General features: G+C 39.4%; 1 protein-coding gene across 5 annotated transcripts in view; it reads left to right on the forward strand.

Moving 5' to 3' along the window:
- Positions 1-17,638, forward strand: part of CDH10 (cadherin 10) — a 152,422-nt gene that overhangs the window by 78,686 nt on the left and 56,098 nt on the right. For all 5 annotated transcript variants that reach the window (XM_037893297.2, XM_043540225.1, XM_043540224.1 and 2 more), the window contains one exon: positions 14,057-14,351. In XM_037893297.2, the coding sequence (XP_037749225.1) occupies positions 14,057-14,351 (295 nt within the window). The remainder of the gene's footprint in view (positions 1-14,056; positions 14,352-17,638) is intronic.

Consider the following 17,638-nt stretch of genomic DNA (forward strand, 5'->3'; position numbering starts at 1 on the left):
AGGAACAATCAGTTGCACACATACAAAATGGGAAATGACTACCTAAGAAGGAGTACTGTGGAAAGGGATCTGGGAGTAATAGTGGATCACAGCCTAAATATGAGTCAACCGTGTAATGCAAAAAAAGCAAACATCATTCTGGGATGTATTAGCAGGAATATTCTAAGCAAGACATGAGAAGTAATTCTTCTGCTCTACTCTGTGCTGATTAGGCCTCAACTGGAGTATTGTGTCCATTTCTGGATGCTAAATTTCAGGAAGTATGTGGACAAGTTGGAGAAAGTCCAAAGAAGAACAACAAAAATGATTAAAGGTCTAGAAAAGATGACCTATAAGGGAAGTTTGAAAAAAATTGGGTTTGTTTAGTCTGGAGAAGAGAAGACTGAGAGGGGACATGATAACAGTTTTCAAGTACATAAAAGGTTGTTACAAGGAGGAGGAAGAAGAATTGTTGTTCTTAACCTCTGATGATAGGACAAGAAGCAATGTGTTTACATTGCAGCAAGGGCTGTTTAGGTTGGACATTAGGTAAAACTTCCTAACTGTCAGAGGGGTTAAGCACTGGAATAAGTTGCCTAGGGAGGTTGTGGAATCTCCATCATTAGGGATTTTTAAGAGCAGGTTGGACAAACACCTGTCAGGGACGGTCTAGATAATACTTAGTCCTACTTTGAGTGCAGGGGACTGAATGAGATGACCTCTGAAGGTCCCTTCCCGTTCTATGATTCTATATCCCAGGCCTCTTCACCTGGTTCCAGAGGCAGGGCATTGTGAGAAGGCAGCCTTTTCCCCTCTCTCTCCATGGCTGGCTGCTCCGACCCTTTGCCAACTTCCCTGTCTGTTGGTGCCACAACAGCCTCTGGTGGGCAAAAGGTGTAATTTGAGCATCTCTACAGCAGAATGCATTATTGTGTGGGGGGGAGGGGGGGAGGGGGAATCTGCAAAGTACATGAATTCTGTGCATGAGCAATGGCACAGAATATTCCACAGGAGTATGCATTTGCAGCCTTTCCTTTCTGCCAACCCTAATGGTGATTTTTTTTTCATAGATGAATATTTCCTGGAATACACTGGGTACTAAAACTAATGGGGCCAAAAGTGCCATTTACACTCTCCTGATGGCTTGTGGTACACCTGCCATGCTACCAACTACCCAAAAAGGCTTTTCTGTAACATGACACCTACATGATCCATAAGCAAGGATACTATAGGTAATGAAAGCCATAGAAATGCCAGTAATTATAACTGAAGAGGGACAATTACACTACAGTTGGAAAACAAAGTAAGTGGGAACAGAGGTGGGAAACAAAGAAAAAAGAGCGAAAGAGTTCCGGTGCCATTTAGTTGAAAATAAGAATAATGATTATCGATTAATGGTGGTTAAATTTTAAGAATAAGGCTTGGCAGTGGCCTTAAGGAAAAAAAAAACTCAAGTGGCCTTATATAAGTTGGAGAAAATGAGAGAGAGTAGTTTAGAAAGGTTATGTTTAGAATAGTGTGCACAATTTTGGTCCCTGGGGTACAGCCTGGAACTGGGGTACCGCTGAGCACTCTGGCTTACCAACCTGGGCTCCATCTCACACTATGATGTTGTGACAAGCTGTAAACCTCTCCAGTTACTGCACTTACACAGATATCCACAGACAGGGACACTCCCAGCTGAGTTATATGAATGCTTTTGCCAGCCACTCATGAAGTAACAATAGAGAGGCTCCAGCCAATTTCCCCAGCTCCCCAGCCTAGGACCCCAGAGCTGTACCATCTTGCCCTGGTCAGAAGCCTGACCAGTGTAAGTTTATTACTGAGTACCCACTTCTACAAAGGAAAGGGGACATGCACCAGCCCTTGCAACCTGAGTACATTTCCCAAGCACTTCAACCAAAATGCACTGTTTTAGGTCAAATACAAAACAGATGTTTTAATTACAGAAAGATAGATTTTAAGTGATTGTAAGTAATAAGCATACAGGTCAAAGTTGGTTACCTAAGAAATACCTAAAATCACAGTCTGAGTTCTATAAACTAGACAGGATTTGAATCAAGCAGTGTCTCACCCTGAGCGATAATACAAGCAGGTTACAGATCTTATGAATAGCTTATTAATAGTTTTCATATTATTGCTGTAGCAATAATTCAGATGCTCAGCCAAATCAGAGAAAACTATCACAGCTTCTGAATACAAATCTCTGATGCAGTCCAGATCTTCTCTCAGAGATTTTATAAGATGTACGCCAGGAACAAAACTATGATCACTTCCACCCGACTGAATCACCTCAATGTCTGGAAGATTACAACTTCTTAGCTCACCAGTTAGATGCTGAAGAGTAAGCAAATTATGATGCTAAGGTATGCCACCTCTCTCCATCCAAATCAGTTGGTACCCAGCAATGTCCATGTCATGATGTACTCCTTGCTCTCTCACCAGCTTCTTCAATCTCATGATCCAAGAATCCCCAGCATCCATATGTTGGCAACTGCACATATTTCTTTTCCCTCAGCAGTCAAGGTACCTGCATTGTCAGTTCCAACCTCTGGGCTGTGTGTCTTTGGAAACACCACATTAATCTGTGCTGAAATCAGGAAGTTGCCACTTCTTTCTCCTCCCACTCCTTTCCAAACCCCTGAGGGACCAGTAAAATACAGATTTTCTCAAAGAATCCATCCAAGGCTTACTGACCACAAATCTTCATTTCCTGACCCCTCTGCAGCTAGAACACCTCTTGCCATCCCCCTCCTCCTAGCCCCACCATTCCCACCATCTAGCTTGAGTAGACATATTCACATTAACTCAATGAAAGCTAATGCACTACAAATACGAGGGTAGCCTTGGTATCATGGGCAGTGGTGAGCAATGGCATAGGATAGCTGCCCCAAGTGGCATGTACCCATGCCACTATAATAACAGAGTCCTTGCCTTAAAGCATTCATAGTCTAAATCAATTGGTGGTTCTGTACAAAGTTTGCACATGGATAGGGGTGCACTGACAGAGTTGTGGGCTGTAGGAAGTTGTGGGCTGTAGGAAGTGTGTGTTGGTAGAGCTGGTGCTGCCGTGCCACTATAACTGGTTTCCAGAATGTTTGTGAACAGAAAATTGACTTAAGATAGAGAGGTAAATTTTTTGCCCAGCCCTTAACCATTTACATTTTACAGTGATTCTATTTGGAAACAAAGAAAACCTTGTTTTCTGTGAACCTCCAGCAATAGCCCAAAGAGCTAAGAAGCATTGATGTTAATGAAGTTTTGCATTCATTTAAAAAGAAAAGGACTTAATGATGTTTATACATAATGCAAATTGTGTAATAAGCTGTATGAAGTCTAATGTTGTTTTAATGGTTATTTGGTTAATACCTAAGCTCCTTTATAAAGTCATATTTAAGCTATCTAATAAAAAAAATGTTGCTTGTTGTTGGCACAAAGGTCTCCTCAAACTGTTGCTTAATTACCTCTTTGATTGTTGTCCTTATTGAAAAGCCTGTGTAGATTAATATTTTTTTTCTTTCCTGTGTTTATGGAGTTTCCAGTGCAGTGAAAGAAAGGGCTGCTTTGGGTTTCAGCACATTAAGCTTCCTAATTCACCTCAGACCAATTTATGCTGAGTGGGGGTATGCTCTTGAAACCTGGTCAACTCTTTTCAAAATGCATAAGTGGACAATTCTCAATTATACCCCATAAGGGTTTGCAGCTCCAGAAACTAACAAGCCAGCAAAAAGAAACATTCCAATCTTGAAACATATAAACTATGCAATAATGAGTATAAGGAAACTTAAAATCCTAGTCATAAGTAGCATCCTCCCCTCTCCATACACTGTGCTGAGATCCTTAAGGAAGGAAGAGAAAGGCAGTGGACAGTTCCAAGTTGGGTAGGGGTCAGGCCAAAGGATGTATATCACTTTACCCAATAGCTATGTGAAGAACACCTAAGAGAGTTGATATAGCTTGAGATTGCTTTACATTTACCATTGAAACCCCTCTGCCATGGGAAGCCTGTTTAAGAGGTTGTGCAGCAGCCCTGTTCATGGTTGGGGTTATCCTAGCTTCTAGAAAGTGGGAAAGGGAAACTGGGCTTCAGAGCCAATGAGAAGACCAAGTGATTATGTGGATGGTTCTTGCCTCTTATAGATCAGAAGGGTTTGTGGGTCGGCCCTGCAGCTCAGTCCATGGCAGACACAGCTATCCTGCCAGAATAATGTGGGAGAAACTCCTCGAGGAAAACCTCACAGTGTGTCCTTTCCTATTGGCTTGAACCATTACCAGGTACAGGTTACGTACATATTTCACACTGATCTACTTCTGATCTTCTGCAGTTTTAAAAGGAGAACTTACCCTAATATTTTACTTTTTGCACTAAACAATGGAAGGAAAATTAAGCATTCGCCTGATAACTCACAACTGCTACTTGGTGCATAGCATCAAATTAATCTCTAGGTCCCACTGGCTCTGCCAAAATGGGTATGGCCTCTGCCAGAGTAGAAATTGTGGCAGCACAAGGCAGCTGCATCTTCCCCGTCTGCTTGGTGGCCTTGACCTGGGGAGGGGCATGGCCAGGGTGGCACTGATTTCACACACTCATGATGAAGCCTCTGTTGCTCCTATGAAGTTCAATGCCTAAAACAGCAAGGAGTCATCAGTAACAGACGTCATGCTGGAGAGGAGTAGTTAACAATGGGTTTACCGAGTCTGAGATGAATTGTCATATGGACCTTATGGGGTTTGTTCAAATTTTCTCCCCTCTCTCCGGAATAACTTGAGTGGATTTACACCAGAGATAAATTTGGCACAGTGAGGCTAATAAATCCAAACTGAAATCAACTAATCTAACCTTGGCTGTGCAGTGCAGAGTGGAATTTTTGTGTTTGTCTGTTCTGAGCAAGTAAGAGGATTTCAAAGATTTTCTTAGCTTGCAGCCAATATGCAGTTGCTGTATTTTCTTTTAACTTTGTTCTCTCATCATCTTTCCCAGTCCCACAAAATTGCTCTTTCAGATATGCATTTTTCTTCTCTGTTTCTCACCTCTTTTAAATAACATGTTATAGCACAGGACTTGCAAGCTGTGACAACATAAATGAGCAAGATTTCAGTAGATTAAGAGTATGTCTTCACTACCTGCCGGATCGGCGGGCAGTGATAGATCCAGTGGGGATCGATTTATCGTGTCTAGACTAGAAGCAATAAATCGACCCCTGAGTGCTTTCCTGTCGATTCCTGTACCCAGCGCCATGAGAGGCGCAGGCAGAGTCGATGGGGGAGCGGCAGCAGTCTACACACCGCAGTGAAGACACCACGGTAAGTCGATCTAAGTATGTCGACTTCAGCTACATTATTCATGTAGCTGAAATTGCGTAACTTAGATCAATCCCCCACCGCAGAGTAGACCAGGGCTAAGAGTGAGACTGTAAGTATCTCATTGAAATACAGTGCAAAATCCTTGATCAGACAAGAGAGTTACTTTAAAAACTACCTTCAGAATAAGTTGAAATAAGTGAGTCTCATTACAAATGAATGAAATTTGGCACCAAGCTGCTTCACTTAAAACTCAGCAGTTAGGGAAAAGATTGTGCAGGATAAATACTCTAAAAAGAGAAAAGGGAAAGGAGAAATGGTTTTGCCACATCTGTTGTAGATCTTGTCTTCTAGGCTGGTACAAAGGGAAATTAACTGACAAGTTTTAATACCTTATGTTTTGAGATGTAGGGGAAATAACTGTTCTTCAATACCATAGTTATTAGAATTAGGGTCTGCTTTTGTATTTTATAAGTAAGCCTTCCTGTAGGATTTAATTGCAAGGAGAGTACTACTATACTACAGGGTTTCAGAAAAGAGATGAATGAAAAAATAAAGGGTTTGATGCTCCTTTTTAACAACTGAATATCAGTGTCTAGGGCAACGAATTACAGTATAAGTGGGACCACTTCCTCCAATATATGATTTAACTATAAATAGAAAGAAGCTAAAAAATAAAGATGGAGTTAAACATTCCATCTGAAACTACTGTTCAAAACTGGAGAAAATTCAGGACATTTTCTAGATTTGAATTTTATATCTAGGTCTCATTGTTAGTGTACATGCTACTGAAAATATACACAGTATAGAGTGATACAATTGCAAGTTATAGGAATTAAAAACGCATTTGGGAAGATAGACCTGAATAGTCTGTATTATTTGGTGAACACTACTGAGGAAAAAAGTGAGATTTGTTTTATACAGGGGAGTTTCCTATATATTACTGGGCAGTAAAACAAGATGAAAATGGGCTTGAAATGAATTGAAGTTTAATGTAAGAATTTAGTTGATAGATTTTACTTGTAGTATAGTTCTAATCTGAAAAGTGACTACATACATTCTTATTATTTGTATCTTGATACTCTGAATTTTAGATTAACTAAAATTCAGATAATGACCTTGGAACCTCTAATTTGAATAGAAACAATTTGTATTAATCCTTACATCAGAATACTTGCCATTATTATTAGCTATTCCAGTATTCCAAATTTTCTTGCATGTGAAAATGGCACCTTCTTACTCAATCAATCTGCTCCTTATGTTATTCAGAAAAGTATCTTCTGTCTTTTCTGATGGAAGTAGGTTTTAAACTTTCTACTTTTGTTAGTACTACAGCAAGAAGTCAACTTTCAGATTCCATGTGGAGCTTGGAGGGCTGGCAATTAAGGAAGAAAAATCTTTTTTACTTATAGAGTGAGCAGATTTGATTTGGAATCATTGAAAGGCAATTAAGGTGTAAACCTCCAGTGTAATTTTCAAGTCACTTTTCAAATTAGAACTGCACCAGTGTAAATTTAAAGTAACTCTACAGACTTTAATGAAGATACTGCAGAACTCTGGAGGTATAACTGACAGGAAATTGCTCAAGAGACTTATTAGTCTATCATCTTTACATATCTGTCTTTTCCATGAAGGGGCTGGGGGGAACGAGTCTGAGTTAGCTTTATTTTATGTAACTCAATTACATTTTCTAGCTGTTGTGTATCTTTCCCTATTGCACTGCTAATAATGTTTCTATAAAAGCCATACACCTAATAGGCTTATTGCTTCATCTCTTTCCAAACATTGTCCAGTATTTATGACACTGCATTCATTTTAATAATACTGCCTTACAGTAGTAAGTGATAGTGCTCTGGTTAATGTGTTTTCAGGTAAACAAAGTATTTTAATCTCAGTCTAGATTAATAACTAAATGCACAGGGCTGTGACATATGGTAATTGCAGTTGCTGTACAGTGAGTCAGACCCATTGGGAAAAAATACAGCAGATATTCTGTTTTTTATCTAGTAAGATAAAGTATACAGTGGTGACCACTGAAAAGTGAAGTGTTCCTGTGGGAGGTAGAAACAAGAAATTCATTGGTTTGCAAAATATCAGGTATGGATATAGAAACAAAACCACATCTTCACAGCTGATTGTTTTGTGAGACAAAATTGTTAAGTGAAACAGATGTCTCTTCCTTTCTCAGCTTGGCTGTCATGAAACCACAGACACTCATTAGCCAAAAGAGCTATGTGAAATGTTTACACTTAAAGTAGTATACAGGAAAACTCCACTAGCTTATTTTTTGCCAACTTCCCTGCTAGTCAGGAAAAGACAAATTTCATTTCACTTGGGACAATATCTTTAAATTTTCATAGAACTATTTAAAATAATTCAGTTTTTTGGGTTTTTCCCCCAAAACGTCATTTATAAGGGACATTTCTGATATTAGCACTATAGGTTGCCATCTTACTAAACAGAGATTTGGGTTTTGTTTTTTGATTTGCAACAATGCTATGTGTGTGAAGTCAGTGTCAGAGGACCTGCTTTTGATCTTACAACAGAGTAAGGCTGTAGCACCTGGCAGAAGTTATTTCATTTCTGACCCACAGAAAGGAAAGGTGGCAGTGCTTACAGAATGAGCTAGAATATAGTCTACCTCCTCACCTCACTTCTGTGCGTTTTACTGCTTTACTCCTCTAGTTGCCACCTGTAGTCTGACCTACAGACCGTGAAGCTTCAGGAGAGAGTGAACACCCTCCTGTAATGTGTGCTTGGTGTTGGAGTAGGATTGGGTGCCAGCATAGCGCCCCTGCAGTGTCTGTGACACTATGGTGATAGGTCCTCCTCGTGAGTTCTTCTGAAGTCTTTATGTATTAAGTGTGGGAACTGCAGCCTCTTTCTAAATATTCTGCTCTGCAGTAGGGCAGCCAGCCACCCCCAAAACATTCATAGGTGTGTCCTCAAAGTCCTTTATTTAACTACTTCTGGTTCATTTGGGTGCGGTAGAGGAAGACCCTCTTCATTGACTAAATGTTGTGCCTTTTCCCAAATGTCGTTAAATTTTCATCAGCAGTTTATTAAGTACTTTTTGTACATATGTAGCAGCTAAGAGACCGTTTGAAATATGACAAATCTCAGAAACTCAGCATAGGTTTGTGATCCTTTTGGAGAAACAGAGTCCCATTTTAAATTCATGACAAACTAATTTGAAGTACTGTTGTGACTATTATGAACAGCCCTACTATAAAGTAATGGGAAACCCTATATCTATCTCCATTCCGTATTGCCTCTATCCAGAGTGTCTAGCTATCCTATACTCATTCTATGAAAATAGGGACAGTCCAAATTCCCAACCTTTTTTTGGGGGGTGGGAGGGCTTGGAAACATTTCAGGATTCACCCCAGTAAATATGTCATGTAAGTACTGTAATTATCTGCCAACAATGGATCCATGAGTTTATTCAGTGTATCTTGTGAAAATGAAGGAAACAGATTCTCCAAATTATTATGCAATTAATTGAACAGTTGTTTAAGGTAATTCTGAACAAAATAAGAAACAACTCAAACTTTCCTTCATCCCTCAAACTGGAATTGTCTTTTGAGGTTTTGAAAAAAATGGTTAATACCATTCTTTCCTCCTTACAGTTTTTTATCACCTTTATTTTCTATTTGCTGGTTGGGTACAAATGAAGAAAAGAAGAAATCCCAGGAGAGGTTATTTTTGAGAGCTATGTACCCCAATTTGCAAATGAAAGAGGGTCTAAAGTTCTGATAAGTGATTCTCTAAGCCCAACTTAAACCCTTTAAGTGTTTCAAAGTCCTCCTATCACTAATGCATTTGTTTGTTGTTGAATACAACATAGCTCCTCAGACCACCTTAGGGTGATATACGCATGCCAGAAAACAGTTACTTATGCTTTATGTCTGTGATTCTTCATGTGTTATTTTTGCCTACCTGCAAATGTGAGTTGTGCTCCCAGCACCCCTGAGCTTGGGGAGACTTCTAGAAAATGAGTGCCTATTGGGACCATGGAAGCACCCCTTAGTGATACTGAACATTTGGAGTGAACCTTATAAACCTCTGTTTCTTATGATAAACCCCAGAATTCTATGTGAGCACAGCTCTAGGTGGGATATTTGAATATGCTGTAGCTCATAGGCTAGAAAAGTAACTGAAGGGAGCTGTGTTATGGACCCACACTCTGACTCTGATTTTGAAAAGTGGATTTTACCTCAGCAAACTTGACTTCCTTCATCTGCATAGAGCCTGATTACTCTGATTTAATGCAGGTAAAGCGAATTCATTCTGCATGTGCAACTCCCATTAAAGTTGTTAGAAATTTCACATGCAGATCAAAGGCAGATATATCTTTTCATCTCTACAATAATTTGGTAAAAGAAAAGGGCTACTTTAAAGTAGCCTGTCACCACTGCATGTTTTTTATAACCGCTCAGTGACCTGAATAGATAAATATTTCAGGAATGGCATGTTGACTTTGCTATGGTATTAAGAAAGTGGGACAATCTGTGACTACATGCAGTAATTTCATATTTAAGATGACAATATTATTGACTCAGGACTTTGCAATTAGAAATGTATTAGAATGAAGTGTAAATATATTTTAAATAGTGTAGCTATATAGATATGCACAGATAATATATCACATACACAGAATTCTACATTTAATCCATGAAACTGTCAAAGGCTTCTAAAAACGAGCTCCTTGCAACTATGAGTGGGGCTTTGTCTGGCCAGTTGGGGGAAAAGAGGTTGTAGCTCCTTAAAAGATTTCCCCCTCCCTTAGGAGTGATATCACTGGAGATGGGGGTTGACCAGAAGAGGCTCAGGTAGGTCACTGGGCCCCTGAACACTTAGGGGATAGGAAAGGTGTATATATACACCTGTCACTCCAGTCAGAACCCTTTTTCTCCCTGGATCAGCATAGAACCAGGTTTTTTGGTTTGCCGGGGGAATTGCACTACTCACCTTTTTGGGACTGAGACGGAATTTTTCCCTCATAGCCAGATTGGCTAGGGCAGGTGTGAATTTTTTCACCTACTCCACAGCAGCTCCAGGATCTGATGGGGTAGGGTCAGGAGATATTATTCAAGATGTCACAACTTAGCAGGTGGTAATTGTCAAGTGGAAGTATTTGTTCCAGAGGGTGGTCTAGTTTCCTGATAAACCAGAATCGGAAGTGCATTTAGGGAAGTGTAACAGGGTACCTGGCCCCTTAAATGAAATTGGGCCAACTTCTCCTGTTGCAATCCTACTGCACCCTAGTTTGGTGTCATGGGGAGGGAGGGGCTGCCTCTGGGAGTTATAAATGACAGGTGGTCCAAAGGCAACAGAGTTCGGAATCCAGAATTCAGAGAACAAGAGAGCTCAGAGGAAAGGCAGAGATGGGCTCAGAGCTTCAGGAAGGGGATGCCCCTGAAGGAGGGAGCCGTGAAAGTTTCCTAGTGAGCAGCAAACCAGATCAGGCTGATGAAAACAGGAGGCAGTTGAGAGGGGTCCACCTACAAACTTCCCCAGGACACAGCGCCACAGTCAGAGAGGGATGAAGGCTGAGAGCAACAGAAGGAGATGCCTGCTGGCTCTCTGAGCTGGAGGGCTGGAGCCGGAGGGCTGAAGTCTGGGGAATGATGGAGGAATGAGTCTACTGATGGCTCTGGGCAGGGGCTAGAACCATAGGGGAACAGCTAGAGTGTGAGGTGTGAGGTGTGGTAAGAGAAGTCAAAACTGCACTGGGGAGCTGGGGCACAGTGAGAAGAGCCAGAGCTGTATTTGGTGTATTGTAGGGACTGGAAAGAGTGAATGTACTATTTGGACTGGGGAATTTTGAATTATGAAGTAGGACTTTTGTAATAAACTAACCCCACAAAAGATCCATTTACATGTAGAAGCATGTCTGGAGTTATTGGGGACTCTAGAAGAAAAGGGGATACTGAGGCAGGCACACTTTTTGTGCTGTGGCCTGCCATAGGAGGGCACCTCAGGCAGGGCCACCATAGCATAGGGGAAGGTATGCCCTAATGAAGCTAAGGAAGGGGTTGACTCCTATATCTGGTACAGCAGGGAGACAGCTCCTTTTCCCCAGCCCCAGAACTCTCATATGACAGGAGGGTGGTGGGGTCTCAGCAGGGAGAGCAGATAGTATCTCTCAAATTGGTGGAAACATTTTGTGAAGGAATGGTGACATGTGTGGTACAAGTTATTGCTAGATAGTTCCGAGGTGCATTAATAAAGCTGTGGCCTAATGTAACCACATCCTTTGTACCTTGTGTTTCTTCCTGCGTGGTTGGGACCATGTACCCCAGATGTTTGCAGGCACATTTGTTTTCATGCCAAAAAATACTTCAAAAGGAAAGTTACTTTTTGGTAATTCAATATATCTCAGTCTCTTCTTCTCCCTTCCCATGATAGAGCACCAGCTGTAGTGTGTATCATGACTCTGCCCCCCCTAGGAAGCTCATAGCTGAAGGAACTGTCAGAGAGATTTTCTTTTTGTCCTTGGGTATGTCTAGGAGAAAACCAGTGAAGAAAATTAGAATGCAAGGAAGAGGTGGAAGAGAAAGAGCCTGAGGAGAGGTTGAGACTTCCAAGTTGTAGGGGGCAAAGAAACTGGAGGGGGAAAGAAGAGGACTTGATCTTACATAGAAGAGACTCCCCTTACAATTACTTTCCTTGCTTTCTTCCTGTTAGATGTAGCCAGCTGTCCCTGACTGTCTTCCTTGTTTTTAGAAAAAGGAAGATGTATGACAAACATGTTTTGTTTTTTGTTCACTGTTTATTTTAATTTTTAGCTCAAGCAAAATTTAATCTGAAATTCTTTGCTCCATGCTTATGCTTACTGTTAGTTATTGTTGAATAAAGAGAGAATGGGAAAATTACTCTAATCAAAGTTCAGTAACTTTTAATCAGTTTTCTAAGTTTCTCAGTTTCTAAGCTGATAATGGCTTTGGTCCTAGATCCTGCATGAGTTCCTTCCCTTCTCCAGGCTCTGCTCATTATGAGTGTGTGGGAAAGATTCAGCTTCTGAAAATTTACCACAGCAAGAGGAATTAATCCTCTGACCTTTACTTCATCCCTCTGTTCCATTGAACTCATTTGGTTTCTGCAGAGACACCTGGGTATTGCTACATCAGAGCAGACCAGTAGTCCATCTAGTCTAGAATTTTGCCTCTGATATTGGCCTGAAATAGATGCTTTAGAGGAGAGTATGAAAGCAACATAGTGTACCAGGAAAACAAATGTAATAACTGGATACCATGGGGGAATATTTATACCTGATCTAAGTGTGTGATCCGTTTATTCCCTAAGCATGAACATCTTTTTGTTATCCTAGCTTGTACGATGAAGATGGTATTCTGATAAGTAGTCAATGCTACTTTAATATTGCTATGCTGTTTCCCCTATTTATAGTTAAAACATGAGGAAAAAGCCCAAAGTGCTGCACTAGTTTTATTTCATGTGTGAAACTTTTTGGATCATTCTAATATTCTTGCAGCCTGACCTCTTTTTTTTTTTTTTGTTGTCGAACTTTGATTTTGCGGCTACAATTTTGTGCCTATAAATAAATGTTGCAACAAATTTGATGGTGCAAATAAGTGTGGACACATTTTATAGTGCTTAGATGCCCAGCTGTTTGCACCTATAAATGAATGTTATTGTTGTTAACTATTATGTATAGTGTCATTAAATGCACAAATAAGTTAGTGAGGCACGTAACTGCCTGCTTACAGTGATCATAAATTTTGCCAATGGTTGTTTGAACTCACTAAATGGGCTTAAAGAGTTGGTGGTGGTTGTCCTCCGCCCCCCCCCCCCCCAAAAAAAAATTCCATGCTCAACAGCATGGCTGCAAAATCAGAAACAGATTAGAGGTTCTTAAAAAAATAATATTGGGGCCTTTATCAGATATGACACATCTGCAAAATTTAAAAACATTTTAAAATATACATTTCAGGGTGAAAATAAATTGAACTATTTAATTCTGCAAATCAGACATAACAGACTCAATGAGAAAGCAGGGAATTGTGTAACAGGAAGCGGGGAGGTGGTGTTGAGTGTAACACTCTGGCTTAGCCAATTGCATTTCAGTACAGTATAATATAGCAAAACATTTTGCATTAGGGCTCTTCCAATGTTAGAAGTCATTTGTAAAGAAAGATATCTGATAACCTGATTTAAATCAATACTGATTGCTTAATGAATCTGATGCTTTTTGGTTTAGCCCGATAAAACTATTTGATGGGCATAAAAGTGATAATGAGTTACACTGAAATGTACTCCAGTTTAGGAGAAGGAAACATAAATAATAAGAAATAAAAAAATTAAAAACCGTGTGACACACTGCCAGTTGTTCTGTTTTCCTTAATTGTCATGTATCCTGCCATGTCCTTTATCTGCTTAGTGAATTTACAACTAACACAGCAGGTTGTGAATTTTTAATAGGCTCTCTTTAAGGAAAGAAAAGGTCAACATTAACATAAAATTCTTCTTTAAGATTTGTGGCACAAATGTTTCACAGCCGAGAACAGGTGTTGCTGGAAAACTAAAATCTGCCACAACAGTCAAGTGAAATGACTCTTTGTGTTAAGTGAGGGAGACGTGAATGCTTTAATACAGCACAATGACTGCAATGTGCCAAGTCAATGTAAATAGAAAATGAGTGTTTTTCCAGTCCTCATCTTGTTTTTTTGCATGCAGAATGACTTCATGTCTTTAAAAAACTTTTTTAAAGTAAAAGATTTCTCTCTCTCTCTCTCTCTCTCTCTTTCTCCTTTAGCTTCACTCTGACCAGGACAAGGGAGATGGATCTCTCAAGTACATTTTATCAGGAGATGGGGCTGGTACTCTTTTCATTATTGATGAGAAAACAGGTGACATTCATGCCACTCGAAGAATTGATAGGGAGGAGAAAGCCTTTTACACCCTTCGTGCCCAGGCTATTAACAGAAGAACTCTGAGGCCAGTGGAGCCCGAGTCAGAGTTTGTCATAAAAATCCATGACATCAATGACAATGAACCAACGTTTCCAGAAGAAATTTATACTGCTAGTGTTCCTGAAATGTCAGTAGTCGGTAAGTAGTGATTTCTGGTGTAAGGACATACTTGTAACTATGATCTTTAAAGTAACCATTTCCCCAACCATTATAAAGTCAGTTAAGTCCTGATTTTCACTCAGAAGGTAAGTAATATTAGTACTTTTCTTTGTTTAGAATTAGAAATAGGCCTGAGAGAAAACCCTACATCTGGTGCGGAGTTCAGGGTTCAGACTCTGCAGCCAGATCCAGATACAAATTTTATGGCTGGAGCTTTTGTCTATTTATAATCTTAAATACATTAATTCAAATGTTGTTGGAATTTGAATGAAAAGATGTGATACATAATTCATGGTTTGGTCTATGTGAATTGTATCCCTCCCTGAAATCTGCAGGAAAAAGGTGATTGGGGAAGCCTTTGACAAAAACTACAGTGGAGTGTTTCCTTTCTTTTTTTATAAACTGAAGCAACTCTAGTCTGCCTTCTCTCTCCTGGGTTCTGTGGCTGAGGAGCTATACTTCCTTGCTCCTGTCTCCTAATGCATTGACAGCAGACACAGTCCTGAAGAAGCTTCTGTTCATTCTCTGCCTTTGTTCACCTCTTTGCATTGTTTTTTTTGGGGGGGGGTGGGGGAGGAGGGGTGGACTTTGTTGTTACCCTTCCAGTTCTCCCACAGCTTGCTTGTGGCTGGTGGTAGTCGGAATCCGAAGTGGCTTCCCTGTTCTCTTTATGCTTCATTTCACCCTCTATACTGGTTCTTAGACAAGAGCTTTGCCAGCTCCCATTCTCATTTTTACTTGTGGCTGGTACATGGGCAGGAGCTGAGCAGTTGTTAGGCAGAGTCCCATGGAAGGACATAAAAGTACCGTTACGCATTGTGCTACATGCTGAGCATGACTGAGGTAAATGTAAGCCAGTACAAATAACATTCAGAATCACAATTAGTTGACATGATGCTGAATTCAATTTGTCCTGGTGTATGAAGACTGCAGTGTTGTGGTCAGCATCATGTCAGCTAACCTGTTCAAACTATAGAACAGTCCTCCATATGATGATAACAATTTTACAAAAGAATCATGTAAGATATGTTTTATGATAAAAAGTGGTCAATATTAAAAATTCACTATTTGCCAATTAGCATACAATTGTATATGTGATGCCAGTTTCCTACTACATTTAGAATACAAAATAACTTGAGTGTGGAATCTGTTGGTAAATATTGACTTTTTAGTAGCTACTAAAGTATGACTTACAAGTATATCATATAATGTTTTGAGAGACCTCACTGACCCTGATTAGTATTTACAATCAACAGAAGAAGACATGGACACTAGAAGATAAGAACCCCCAGAGAACTTTACAGAACTATGTGGGAGCATCATCCTGTTAACTGCATTGTTAACTAGATGCATCTACCACGTAGTCTAAACCTTCCATCATCTCAAAGTTTCAACATTAACCAAGCAAAGTTTATTTTAAAAAATGGTAATGCATTATCTGGGAAGGCACTGCACAGGGTTATATTGGGATTAGAGCTGTCAAGCGATTTAAAAAATTAATCATGATTAATCATGGAATTGATCACACTGTTAAACAGTGATAAAATACCATTTATTTAAATATTTTGGATGTTTTCTACATTTTCAAATATATTGATTTCAATTACAACATAGAATACAAAGTGTACAGAGCTTACTTTATATTTATTTTTGATAACAAGTACTTGCACTGTAAATAAAAACAAAAGAAATAGTATTTTTCAATTCACCTAATACAAGTACTGTAGAGCAATCTCTTTATCATGAAAGTTGAACTTACAAATGTAGAATTATGTACAAAAAATAACTGCATTCAAAAATAAAACAATGTAAAGCTTTAGAGCCTACAAGTCCACTCAGTCCTACTTCTTGTTCAGCCAATCACTCAAAAAAACAGGTTTGTTTACATTTGCAAAAGATAATGCTGCCCTAATCTTGTTTATAATGTCTCCTGAAAATGACAACAGGCATTGTCATGGCACTGTTGTAGCCAGCATCACAAGGTATTTACGTGCCAGATGCGTTAAAGATTCATGTGTCCCTTCATGCTTGAACCACCATTCCAGGGGACATGCATCCATGCTGATGATGGGTTCTGCTCAATAACAATCCAAAGCAGTGTGGACCGATGCATGTTTATTTTCGTCATCTGAGTCAGATGCCACCAGCAGAAGGTTGATTTTCTTTTTTGGTGGTTCGGGTTCTGTAATTTCCTCATTGGAATGTTGCTCTTTTAAGACTTTTGAAAGCATGCGCCGCACTTCATCCCACTCAGATTTTGGATTCTTAAACCTTGGGTGGAGTTCTGTAGCTATCTTTCGAAATCTCACATTGGTACCTTCTTTGTATTTTGTCAAATCTGCAGTGAAAGTGTTCTTAAATGAACATCATGTCCTGGGTCATCATCTGAGGCTGCTATAACATGAAACATATGGGGAATGCGGGTAAAACAGAGCAGGGGACATACAATTCTCCCCCAAGGAGTTCAATCACAAATGTAATTAACACTTTTTTTTTAATGAGCATCATCAGCATGGAAGCATGTCCTCTGGAATGGTGGCCAAAGCATGGAGGGGCATACAAATGTTTACCATATTTGCAATGCTGTCTACAAAAGTGCCATACAACTAAATGCCTGTTCTCACTTTCTGGTGACATTGTACATAAGAAAATGGCAGCATTATCTCCTGTAAATGTAAACAAACTTGTTGGTCTTAGCATTTGGCTGAACAAGAAGTAGGACTAAGTGGGCTTGTATGCACTGAAGTTTTACATTGTTCTGTTTTTGAGTGCAGTTATGTAATAAAAAAAATCTGCATTTGTAAGTTGCACTTTCATGACCAAGAGATTGCACTACAGTACTTGTATGAGGTGAATTGAAAAATACTATTTCTTTTGTTTATTATTTTTATAGTGCAACTATTTGTAATCAAGAGTAATATACACTTTGATTTAAATTACAACAGAGAATACAATATTTATGAAAATGTAGAAAAACACTTACCATATTTAATAAATTTCAATTGGTATTCTACTGTTTAATAGTGCGATTAAAATTGTGATTAATCATGAATAATTTTTTAATCATGATTAATTTTTTTTTAGTTAATCGTGTGAGTTAACTGCGATTAATTGACAGCCCTAATTGGGACCCTACAAAACTAGTCTGAATAATGAAGGGATCACAACAAGGTTATCTAGCTTCAGTGTTTTTAAAATGGAACACAAAAATAACATTGACTATATATAAATTATAGCTTTTCTGGTACCATAAGTCTCAGCAAATG

This window comes from Chelonia mydas, chromosome 2, assembly GCF_015237465.2.
Source record: "Chelonia mydas isolate rCheMyd1 chromosome 2, rCheMyd1.pri.v2, whole genome shotgun sequence".
Lineage (NCBI taxonomy): Eukaryota > Metazoa > Chordata > Testudines > Cheloniidae > Chelonia > Chelonia mydas.